General features: G+C 38.0%; 3 protein-coding genes across 5 annotated transcripts in view; 2 read left to right on the top strand and 1 right to left on the bottom strand.

Moving 5' to 3' along the window:
• Nucleotides 1-13,003, top strand: part of LOC125247003 — a 537,225-nt gene that overhangs the window by 86,341 nt on the left and 437,881 nt on the right. The gene's annotated exons all lie outside the window — the stretch shown is intronic.
• The window catches only part of LOC125247564 (CXADR-like membrane protein), an 824,350-nt gene that overhangs the window by 490,343 nt on the left and 321,004 nt on the right, over nt 1-13,003 (bottom strand). The window lies entirely within an intron of this gene.
• On the top strand, nt 26-11,645 carry LOC125247589. The gene is made up of 6 exons (XM_048158971.1): nt 26-191; nt 3,728-4,045; nt 4,143-4,475; nt 4,554-4,598; nt 10,988-11,068; nt 11,179-11,645. The coding sequence occupies exons 1-6, from the start codon at nt 131-133 to the stop codon at nt 11,223-11,225; spliced, it is 885 nt and encodes a 294-aa protein (XP_048014928.1). The 5' UTR covers nt 26-130; the 3' UTR covers nt 11,226-11,645.

The raw sequence follows: 13,003 nt of genomic DNA, 5'->3' as shown, positions 1-13,003 counted from the left end.
AACACTTCACTGTGTCAATTTAAACACTCAGATCAGATCAGAGGAAGTTCTCAACCACAGGAGGAGCTGATGATGATTAAAGGAGGAGCTGTAACTATATAATGAAGAGAAAGACTGACAGAAACAGAAAATGGCTGATCAGTGTGATCTGTGTCTGCTGGGACTGATCATTCTCTCTTCACTTCTCACAGGTAAAGAAATCTGGATTTTCTCTAAAGACATTTAGTGGAATTAGTCTGCACTGTAAAAAAATCCTGTAAAAAACTGTAATTTTCTGACAGCTGGGGTGCCAGAAATATACCATAAAATAACAGAAATGTCTCGTAGAAATACAGAAATTTTATAGTTTATAACTGTAATTTTTCATAAAATCTTCTGTATTTTCTTTATGTTTTTAATGTTTAATGAAGGACATTTACTTGTGTAAAAACAATAAAATGACCTATAAATATGGTTGAATATAGCAGCAACCTATAGCGCTGAGGGGCTCAGCAGCAGGACAGAATCCGTGACGCGTTTCCATGCTTTTAACATCCATTTATTGTCGTGATGAAATATAGTTCATATAACACTTGAAACTGTAGAAACATTCAGGATTAGGAATGATTAAAAACAGTCAACGGATGAATTGTTGGTCAAAACTGGTCGACAGATGAATTACAAGCAGTCATTAGAAACAAACAATTAAACAAAGCAGGAAAGAGTGAGTGTTCTCAAAGTCTGCGTGACGCTGATGGAAATTTCTGTGCAAGTGAATGGAGGGAGATTGGACTCTCTTCTGAAGAATGTTCTCCATGTATTCTCCATTTGGGTTCAGAGTGAAAGAACCTTTTGAACAAGGGTGTCAAACTCAGGGATGGAGCTAAACTCTGAGGACAGGAACTCTGCCCTCTATTCAATATTCCGTTTCACTTGGAAATACGTCACAACACTGGAGAAAAGTCGTTTGCAACTTCCTGTTCATGGGGACTTTAAGTACCCCACCATAGATGAGGGCAGACTGGCAAAGAGAGGAGAAGGAGACACGCTGCTTAATGGAGTTATCTAGTTTCTCCTGATATAACCCCTTTCCTTTCACTTTCTCCTTCTCCATTTCTTCCCATAAAACTGTGCTGTATCCCAAAATGTATTTATTAAATTAATCTGCTCTCTCTCTCTGTTGCTCTTTCTCTCGATCTTGCTGTCAAAGTAACCATGGTAACGGATAGCATATCCTGCTAATATGGCGGCGCCTTCCCGAAAAGTGTTCATCTTGTGCTGCGTCCCAATTCGCATACTATCTGTCCTAAATAGTATTCGAAAAAAGAATGAGTGTGTCCCAAATCGTAGTATGTTGAAATGAGTATTCCAAAGATACCCGGATGGTCTACTTTTTTCCGGTTAGAATCCGAAGTGCAGATCCGTGCACACTCTAACGGCTAATATTGCCCATAACACATTGTGCTGTGGACGAGGATTTGATTAGAACTACAAATACAAATAAACAGTGTTTAAAAACTACAAATATGGCGGATGTGCGAGACCCACGGTTAAGCAGAGCGGTTAAGATAAAGGGGCTTGGATGATTAATAATCAGTATCTAACCTGACAAAAAGATATTTATTAAATGTTATCCACATTATATTTCATCTGCAACAGCATTGTGAACTTTTATAACGATGTGTTTGGTCATTAACTTTTAAATGCATCATTATGCAAACATGAGGAGAGTAATTGCATGAAAGACCCATGACTGGCAGATCAACGTGCGACTACATTTCTCTCCGAAACGGTAGGAAAATAAATTTAATTCAATGTGGAGGATTTTAACTGTGACAAGATGATTGACAGGGCAGTTTAAACAGTTACAGGTTGAGTAAATAAGCGACAGAACGTCCGTTAAAGACGCAGTTATGATGAGGTATTATGTCCCAAAGCTCGCATACTCTTCTGCTGCACACTCAAAAGTATGTAGGGTACAATGGGGCTAAAGACACACCTTAAAAAAAATTGTGCTTTTCACTACTCTCAAAGTATATGATTACAGGAAAAATATATATGTTTGTATTGGACATTGATGGAGCAACATATTTTGTGTGAAAAAAAATCATAAAGCGGTTAATTTTGTTTAAAAATCTTATAAATGTATGAGGTGGTGAGGGGGTACACATGGGGTAAAAGGCACACAGTATTTATACAAATACTTTAGCTAAAATAATATGTTTTTAATAATGACTAGTTTAATACTTGTTCAAAAGAATAACTTTAGCAAAGTTTGTACTATTTTCTGTTTATTTTGATAAATAAAAGAATTCATTTTTGTTCAATAAATATTCTGTCATTAAAATAGGCCTATGTGATATATATTTTTATATATAAAATATAAAAATAGATTTTAAAAATACAGAAACAAAATTATTTTAAAAAGTAAAGATTCTGAAAGCATTGAAGGAGATCCCATAATAGCCTATTTAATATAGATTTACAGTAGTAACAATATATTTTATTATGATATGATTAATATATTTTAAAATTTGATTGTTTCATCATAAATATGGGAATTATCTCTAAGATGAATACCCAGTTTGATATATGATATTTTCTGTGTGAATCTAACCATGTCAACAGATGGAAAAGTCAGTCAGCTCTTCATTATCATGTTAATTATTGTGTCTTTTGCCCCAACAGCAGCGGCGCTTTTACCCCAAATACCATACTTTTACATATTCTTCCCTTATTGAAAAACTGTTGCTTGGATTACCTTGAACAAAACTGAAAATCATTAAGAAGACCTTTGTCTGAAAATACAAGCATTAATTTAATGGATTCTCATTTGCTACTTAAATCAACAACATTTAAAAAAAAACATCAAATATTAGATCAAACTGCCTCAGAATCAACTTTGAGTTGCTGCCCGCGATCATGTCGAGGATCAGACAAATTTGCGCGTGCATTTTGAAAAACGGATGTTTAGGAAAGTTCTGCTGCAAGTTTTTGTGCCATCTAGTGGTTTAGAGGAAAATAGCATCAAAGGCGCCTTTAGCCCGTTCTACCCTACTTTTCCTTTACAAAAACAGTACATACTTTTAGGACGTAGTAAAAGTAGGCGAATTGGGACGCAGCACTAGCCTCAGGTCTCCTCTCTCTCACACCTGTGGCTGTTACCCAAAAACCATCAGGGTTCTGGACTCTCTGGTAACCATGGCAACAGATAGTGTATCCTGCTAATATGGCGGAGTAAAAACATATAACATATATAAACATGTAACTCCTCATTCTCTATAAAAAAACTGAAATTTTGTTATTTCACAGTTTCATGTTTTTCACATTATTTTACAGTGGATATGTAAATTTACTTTCTACTTTTGTAATTTTACAGGATTTTCAAAAGAGAGGAAAATAACAGATTTTTTTAGAGTGTGGAAAGAGTTGATTTGAACATGCTCAGTTTATTCTTGCACACATTCACGTTGTGATCTCAGAGTTGTGTATTGATACATACAGATCATACTGTATTATTCCTGATACTGGACATAGAGTCACTCAAACATCTGATGATCAACAATTATCTTCATATTCAGAGATTTCAACAGCTACATGATCAAGACAAACACTTTATTCTGGAGACTGTGATGATTGTGTTCATGAGGGAAAAAGACTTGAATTGTCTGATTTATATGCTGATATGTTTCATGTCTTCATTTATTAATATATATCATAATGATCAGTCAAATATACTGTGTTTCAGGTACCAGTGGAGTGGATCATGTGTTCATCAGTTCTGGTGAAAATGTCCATCTGCCCTGTAATAATGATCTTTCTGACTGCAAATCAACTACATGGATCTACAATAACAGATTCAAACATTCATGGACAGTTGGACTGATTGATGGAGGGATAAAGAAGAAAAACACAGAGAGACATGAGAGACTGAGTCTGGGGTCTGACTGCTCTCTGAACATCAAGAACGTCACAGAAGAAGATTATGGATTATACACCTGCAGACAATATGTGAATGATGAACAACAAGGACCTGATGCAGATGTTTATCTGCATGTTCTTCATGGTAAGTTTATGATTATATGATCAAGTTAAAAAGAGCAGATTCTCCCTTTAAACTCACATGATGATTGAAGAGTCTGTGATTTGTGTCTTGTGTTCAGTTTCAGTGTCTCCATCATCATCATCATCATCATCATCATCCTCACAGACTGAGATCAGTCCAGGTCGCTCTGTGACTCTCTCCTGTCAGTTGGATTCTAGATTCTCCTGTCATTATTGGGTTCGTTCTGAGGGACTTCAGCTGTTGTGGGTGAATCAGGCTGGTGTTGATCTGAAGACAGACTCCAGATATCAGATATTATTCTCATCAGATCACTGTATCATCACTCTGACTACAACACTCCTGAATGAAGATGACAACAGAGAGTGGAGATGTCAGCTTACTCTCAGAAATCAACTCCAGACCTCAGTCAGATACACTGTCAAGTATTCAGGTGAGAAACAACTATTACTACTGTAAAATATGATGTTAATGTCCTACAGATGAACATCTGAACATTCATCTTCTGCAGCATCAGAAACTGAAGTCAGTGTGACTGCTGGATCATTATTCAGAGGTACGACACGTTCATTTCTACTGACAGCTTTACACCATTAAACTATCAGTCAGTCTGCAGGGCTGATAGTGAAAAAAATTCCTGAGCCTGAACTTTTTTTCCTTGCCCCCCAAGAGGGTACTATGTATGCGACGCACTTTTAACACAACTTGTTGGCCCCTGGGCCCAAATATATAAACAGCCTAAGTATGTATAACCCTGATCATCATTATTGACAAGTGGCTCTTTTTTAGATATTTTCATATTTGCATTATGCCCTCAGTATTATTCAAGAAAACACAGCATTTTCTTCTCAATATGTTCAGTGCCTACATTGACCTTATTAGCCCATCTTAGTACAATCACTGGAAGTAAATGCTGCAGATGCTACAGTCATACCAAGACAGGTCAGTAAGTGGCAATAATAGTACTCCAAAGTACACAGGAATTGATTACCTAAAAGACATGAAAAGGACACACATTCATTTTTCTTTAACAAATTTAATTGCAAAATATGCACCATTCAACTGAAAAACTATAAAAAATGAATATACTGTAAAAGACGGTATGGGATTAACAAAAACATTTCTCCTTCCCTTCATTTCTTCCTTTCTGAACGTAGTTTTTTTTTTTTTCAAAACATGCAAATGGTGACCACTGAAAAACAACTGAAAAACCAAAATAAATAACTGTAAAAGACAGTGTGGCAAACATGTCTCCCTCCCTTCATTTCTTCCTTTTTAATGAACATTGTTTTTGGTCCTCGGAACCTTTCCTTTTTAACATGGTTGATGATGCTTTGGATTGATAAAAGAGAGGAAAAAACTGTGATGGTGCAGATGATGTGGAGACTTGTGCAGAGGAGGGTTGGGGTGGTCTTCTTTTTTCAAGGGCCTTTTGAGCAGAGGTGGTGGAGGCTTGTGCAGAGGAAGTGGAGGCTTGTACAGAGGAGGATTGGGGTGGTATTCTTTTTTCCAGGGCCTGTTGAGCAGAGGTGGTGGAGGCTTGTGTAGAGGAGGGTTGTGGTGGTCTTCTCATTTTCAGGAGGGACTGTTGAGCAGAGGAAATGGAGGCTTGTGCAGAGGAGGGTTTGGGTGGTCTTTTTTTCAGGATGGCCTGTTGAGCAGAGGTGGTGGAGGCTTGTGCAGAGGAAGTGGAGGCTTGTGCAGAGGAGGGTTGGGGTGGTCTTCTCATTTTCAGGAGGGACTGTTGAGCAGAGGAAATGGAGGCTTGTGCAGAGGAAGTGGAGGCTTGCGCAGAGGAGGGTTGGGGTAGTCTTCTCTTTTTCAGGAGGGCCTGTTGAGCAGAGGTGGTAGAGGCTTGTGCAGAGGAAGTGGAGGCTTGTGCAGAGGAGGGTTGGGGTGGTCTTCTCATTTTCAGGAGGGACTGTTGAGCAGAGGAAATGGAGGCTTGTGCAGAGGAAGTGGAGGCTTGCGCAGAGGAGGGTTGGGGTAGTCTTCTTTTTTCAGGAGGGCCTGTTGAGCAGAGGTGGTAGAGGCTTGTGCAGAGGAGGTGGAGGTTTGTGCAGAGGAGGATATTGCTGGCCTTTTGGTTTTTCGGGCCTGTTGAGACAATTTGTTTGCCTCCTTTGAGGACAGAATCCTTGCTGCCTCACTAAGCCTTTTCTTCTTTAGTGCCTGTGCAGTCTCTTTCTTTTTCTTTAAATGTAATTGGTAGTTTTGGAATGAGGAAAGGCAGGATCGCCTTAAAGGCTGGTCAATGTTCATAGTTGAGGCTGTCCAGTTCCTGGCCTTAAGTGTGGACTTGATCACTGCGAGGCTCTCGTATGTTTCCACATTCATGGAGCACCTGTCAGACTCTAGGATATCATCCATTAAATTGAATGATCCTTCCACCAAGGGGCCTGTAAAAATGGACAGAAGCGCTTTAACAAGTTTGCACAGGGTGGGATACTTCACACCTCTCTCTGCATTTTTCAAAGAAGCAACATGGCTCCACCAGTCTACATCAACTCGACAGTCCCCTTCGATGTAGTTTGGTACACGAAGAAGCATGTCCGCATCCATCTGGTAGGCCCGGCATTCTTCAACCAGTTGACCGATCTCTTCTGGAGGGACAACATTTGGCAAGGCCTCTCCTAATGTAGTGAATGCTCCAACAACTGCATCGGATTGAATTAGAGACGGCGTCAGAGCAGAGAGTGATGTTAATATGATGTTATCCAGGGGAAGGTTTTTTAGCAGAAACTCTGCTGACCTCATATACCCTTCTCTGAGAGAGTCATAGATATGTCCAACCCATACCTTCCTCTCCACACGAGCTTTGTTCATTGCATTGTAGCAGAATTGTCCAACAGAGAGCCTCTGGTTTGACAGTTGCAAATCCCTGCTCCGTACATCAACCTTGAGAATCTCCTTGTGACTCAGTGGAATAGCCTTTGGTCTCATAAATTTGCTCAGGAGCTCTCTAACAAGGGCCACCATTTCCACATGCAACAAATGCACCATTGGCTTTTCATGTTGAAGCTCTTTGACAAATCTCTGAAATGTCAGAAGGACCCCTGCAAATATAAAAAACAACAAATAATTCAATTTGAGCAATTAAATGAACAAAAGTATGATTATGTATTTAAAATACAATATATACTGTAACTAAATAATAATACAACTAAATTTATTTCCAGCGAAACATTAATTGGATCAGAACACTTGTCATACATATAATAGAGGGAATTACTTTTTGATATATTCCAAGATAACTGTATAACAATACATTTTTCTTTCTGACACAATGGGAAAAAAAAAAAAAAAATCAAGCTTCTGTATAGCCTCTGAGGTGACATATGTTTCTAGGTATCAAGTCTAGGTCTTGCATCCTCTGATAAATAAAAATTAGATTAGACTAATGAGACTACAGAGATGGCTTTTGAATATGCTACTCACTTTCATGTTACAGGAGTAAATTATAGGAAACTGATACCTTGTTACATAGTTCTTCACAATATCGTACTTAAATGTTGATCATATTCTCATTAATTTGGTTATTGTTGCTGTAGAAAAGACCTGACTGTTTCATTGCATCATGACTTAGGTCATTTGTTAGATCAGGTGCTAGTGGACTTCAAACACAAAAATATTTAACAAATACAACATTTTAAGTTGCATTTAGTTTGCCTAGTCATACAAAAGATACCTCTGTATAAGTCAATCATGACTTTTACTCTTTCGAACTCTGAAATGACCACAGAGATCCGATCTTTTCGGTCTTGGTTAACTTGTGTTCCCGTCCGGGACGCTGCTGCCTGTTCTTTCTGAAGAACTACTATCCTGGCCTTTTCCTCAGTTGTGAGGTCATGCCGCTCAAACACCTGATTAAGAAGCCTTCTGTAGTACACACACACACGCACACACACACACACACACACACACACACACACACACACACGTTTATGTAACTATATAGCCTATTACCTTAATATGCTGCTAATTTGCTATTTTCCTAACACCTACAGTAACCATTTAAAAAATATCTTAAAAGATGTTGCATCATTAGGCCTCCTGTACATTCCATAATGAGCTAAAAATAACTAAACTAAATAACAGACATTAAATACACACTTGTTACACCTGTTATTATTAAAAGAGTTTTATTAGGCCTACCTGTATTTGTGTTCCTCATTTGCGTCCATGACATGATAGTAGTGCACCACGAGTACATCCAGGAGTTCATTCATTCTACTGCAGACTTCAAGCATCTGAATGAATCGGTTACTAATGGGCCTTATCAAGCTCTTGGGGGTGAGATGGAGTAAACTCTGAAATTGTGCAAAAATCTCCTTCTGCTTGGGGGACTTCTCTATGTCATAATAAACATCAGAGCAAAAATCTTCCACCTCTGATTGAAATGGGCTCATGAGAGCCTTAGCCGCATTTGACACCATATGGACAGTGTCTCCCGAAATGTCCAACAGATTGGGGTTCTCCTTTCTAGCTAGGGTCTCAAGCCCCGACTTCTTCCCCCTCATCACTGCGCAATTGTCTAGTAGCATACTGGTGACCTGCCTCCACTCTAGCCCATATGAGTGCAGGACGTCATTTAGTTCCAGCATCAAAGCTGAGGCATTTGCAATATTGACTTTTTTGCTGGCAAGATGCTGTGTTTTCACACTGCCTGCATCCTCGTCATAAAATCGGACCAGTACATTAAGAATTCTATCCATACTTTTGTCCGTGGCCTCGTCAATGTTGACTGAAAACATGGCATTCTTAAGCTTCTCAGACAGACGTTTTTTAAACTCTGGCGAGATGCCATGTGTAAGAAGATAGCTTGCGTGCTGCCTGGAGACAGACAGATGCGCCAGGGCGGGTCTATCCTCCGCTAATTTTTTACATAAAGTGACGAGTGGGTGGGCGATATTAAATGACAGGTCAAGCTCAGCAATGAAGGAGCACAAGCGAATTTTTAAATCGGTCACACGATCGGTCATTGAGGGTGGAATAGCTGCCGTGGCTGTTGCCCCTGGCAAACGTGAGGTGTGTTGCAGTGCTCTGACTGTTGCTTTGTGAACAGGGTCTAATTCGTGCCGTGACAGTACTTTTTTCCCGCTAGTTCCATACATTAGTTTTCTGGCACACACAGTGCAATAGCATGCTCCTGGTTGCCGGAGTTTTTGACACCAGCTTCCAAAGGGCTTTCCGTCGCTACCCACATCCTCAATCCAAGCCCAGCGCCATTTATTCTTTATGCTTTTATCAATGTCTTTAATGTCTTCCCCTGGCTTCATAAACATAGCCATGACTTACGTTTTGAGTTGAGAAATATGAGACACAATTGTAAACACCTTCGCGCATGGAGCATTGCCTTAACCTGTATCAATCTATTTGACAAAGACACGAGGCCCGCCCCTTAACTACTTCTGATTGGCTCATGAGTCGTTGAGCGTTAAAGCTGCTCTCTGACCTGCGCATCTCAGATCTAAATGACAGATCAATACGACGACATATAGTGCCATGTTAAAAAAAAAAAAAAATTATTTAATAAAAAAAAATCTAAGTTTCCGAGATTAAAGTCGAAACTCCGAGATTAAAGTCGGAATATTCAGAGAATAAAGTCGAAATATCTAACCTCTGCAAAAAATAATAATAATATTAATAATAAAAATAAAGTCGGAGAATAAAGTCGAAATGTTCCGAGAATAAAATACTTTATTCCGTGCGGAAACAAGGCTATGGTTGTGACGATGACGCGCTTGATTTATTAGCCTATGTAGCCTACTGCTGTTCTGTTTGCATAGACAGAACATAGCAAAACGTTTAGATATCGTTTCAGCTATTAAAACAGTTCCGTTTTGTATGTATGACACATTGATTTCGTTTCTGTTTTATTAAATTCAGTTCCGCAGTAAAGAGACTTCTGCAGATTTCGTTTGTCTGTAAATACACGGTGCGCTGTCATTCATGATGAAAATAAAACTAAATGTCATTCTCCATGATTTCAATGAATAATCCACCTGGTCAACATAATGTTTTATTCATTGATACTTTTAATTGAATAATGCCTATCACTTGAAACAGTTTTGCTGATTTGTATTTATTAAAACGATGTATTTTAAATTTATATTAGTCTACATCAACTTGTATTCCTTGTACATAACAATGAATGTGTCGGAGGGTAAGGGGATATTTGAATTATTTATGAATAAACTAGTGTATTCTAAATCAGTGACGCAAGATCCTTAATAGAAATCTCCACTTTGACGCGAGAAATGCATCTTTACAGATATAATGAAAGAGTTTTTGGTTTGATTTGTTTTATTTCGTTAAGCAATAATTTAAATCTCTCCATCTATGTATTTGATGTCGGTAAGGCATGTATTGTTTTGAGGATAATTCGTTTCCACTGGATAAAAAAAAGTGCAAGTGACGGCTCTGGCGCCTCTGTATTGCACTGTGCAAGCTTCCACTCTCCGCACAAACCAATGGATATGCGCCTATACCTTATTTATATCTGACGAATAAAAAATCTTCCCATTACAACTTAATTAATAAAAACAGAAACGAAATCACTTTGCCATACATACAAAACGGAACTATTTTAATAGCTGAAACGATGTCTAACAGAACAGCACATATTCTCTTCCGTGCTTTTAAAAACAGACATCAAATAAACATTAGACAATCATTTTTATTATTATTATTATTATTATTATTTTTATTTTTTTTAACATGGCACTAAAACGCCGCCGTAGACCAATATAACCAGAACCTGATTTTTTTTTTTTTTTTTCCTGCAGCCACAGTAGCCTACGCCGGAAATCCGGCGTGGTGCCGGAACGCTATCACCCCTGAGTCTGTAAATGCTTCATCAATAACTGTTCATAGTTGAATCCCCTTGACTTCAGTCATGTCCAGTTTCTCTTCTTCTTCTTCTTCCACACATGTTTCCTGCAGTGATTGTGATTATTGTTGAGATGGCAGTGTTTGCTGCTCCTACTGTGATTCTTCTTCAGATCATCTGTGCAAGAAGAGCTGGTGAGTTTGAGCTTCACACAATCTGATGATTCACACTCATCTGATCTGGAACAATCTGCAATCATGGTAAAAACACATACGAGAGGTCAGTCAATGCTTTTATTTTGCAGGGAGGAAGGACTCAGAGGAAATAGATATGCCTACAATATTACAATAAAATACTGCTGAGTTTGGAGACCATCTGAAACAAGATTTAAAACAGCAAAAACTCACAGAGGATTGTTCATTGTTTGATTTTCTTCTTCTCAGAAAACAGAGAAAAACTCCCTGAAGAAATAGTGACACCATCAAGTTTAGATTCAAATATCTTGTACAAATAACAGGCCAGATTTATGTTCATTTATATGGTTTGATGGATATTTTCCTACAGTGTTGAATGTCATTTTCTTGTGCTTCATATATAAACTGCTTTAAATATAATATTAAATACAGTAATGGACAGACTGTTTGTAAAATCCTCTCTCTGTTCTGTGTGATGAAGATGATTTGCTGATTCTCATATCTTGTCTTTTCATTCCTGTTTTTAGCATCTTTGTTCATTTTGAATGATTTCTACTCATTTTTTTAATTAAACCTCTGTAATTGTTTAATATGTCTCTTTCCTGAGATGTTTGTCACAAATATGGGTCTCATTTATAAAATGTGTCACACAAACCATCCTAAATGTGATCTTGCGATCATTTCTCAGATGTGTGATTCACAGAATGAAGGTGTACACAGAAAACGAGCGCCTCTCTTTCAGATGTGAAATCATCACAAATGATCTTGAACAGCTGAATGGTTTCACAGGTGGATCGATTGCTCCTGTCTGGTTTGTGTCTGTAGCTCCGTATAACTTTGTTTTGAATCTCTTCCTATCATTCCTTGATGTTTATCACTAAACTCACAATCACATTAACCCACAGTGTGTGCTGGTTATGGTCAGTAAGTTTGTGGTGTTTGTGTTGTGTTGTGAGTCTCTGGCGCCCCCTGCTGCTGAGTGTCTTTACTGCAGATCTCAGACTAGTGTTGAAAGGGTTAGTTCACACAAAAATAAAGTACTGTGTTCTGACGTAGAACCTGCTGGAGGTAAACAACGTACAAGAATGACGTTTGTCTTTCCATGAAAATCAATCCAGATGCAGACAAAAAACAAAAAGGAATTCATCAAACTGTTCTCAAATAACTCGCAAACTAATTATAAAAATTACAATGAAAAACAACCAGTAGAAAAGTGATTAAAAAACTCGAACGCCTATAGCTTTTAATTAATTTTGCCTTTTGCTTTTAACAGATTCCTTGGATCATGCCAAGAATTTTGCTGTAGTCAGCCAAACTTCCTGTCCGCCATTTTTATTTTCTTTAAAAAACCTACTTTTTTTAACTGATTTTGTCACAAAATTCGAGTCAGGTCATCTTCAGATCATGCTGAATAAAAGTTATGGATTTTGTGTTGATAGATGAAACTGTTTTTGTACATCGCATCAATGAGTTTTGATCATCAGTGAATTTGAACTTCATCTGTTTCTCTGTGAAGATCTGATATATTGACCCCAAACTTTGCATGTGTGTCTTTGAGCACATATACATGCACACCAGTGTGCTGATAACAAAACCTGCTCATTGAAATAACCTGTCGTTTGGCTTACATGCAAAACAATATACAAAACATATAAACCTCTTTCACCTGACTTTATTAATAAATCAGGTTATTTCCCTGTAGTGACATCAAAATGTAATAATTTGCATATCTGATTGAAAGTGATGTTAAATAAAGCACTAAAAAACAGAGAAGAGTATTTCCACATGTCAGTGGGAAACTAATGGCTCATAAATGATCATCTCTTGCAGTTACAGATGCAGTATTTTCACTGAAACACCTCTTCTGCTGCTGCACGAGATGAGAACACACTTTTATCATTCTTTAGACAAGAAAGAGTCTGAGTTTACGGTATA

This window comes from Megalobrama amblycephala, linkage group LG1 (genome assembly GCF_018812025.1).
Source record: "Megalobrama amblycephala isolate DHTTF-2021 linkage group LG1, ASM1881202v1, whole genome shotgun sequence".
Lineage (NCBI taxonomy): Eukaryota > Metazoa > Chordata > Actinopteri > Cypriniformes > Xenocyprididae > Megalobrama > Megalobrama amblycephala.
Note: the sequence above shows the minus strand (reverse complement) of the source record. Positions and strands in the feature narration are given on the sequence as shown.

Coding starts and splice junctions, on each gene's coding strand:
- LOC125247589 (XM_048158971.1), top strand. CDS start 131: ATGGCTGATCAGTGTGATCTGTGTCTGCTGGGACTGATCATTCTCTCT. Junction 4,599..10,987: donor TGCTGGATCATTATTCAGAG/GTACGACACGTT, acceptor TGTTTCCTGCAG/TGATTGTGATTATTGTTGAG. Junction 11,069..11,178: donor CATCTGTGCAAGAAGAGCTG/GTGAGTTTGAGC, acceptor TTTATTTTGCAG/GGAGGAAGGACTCAGAGGAA.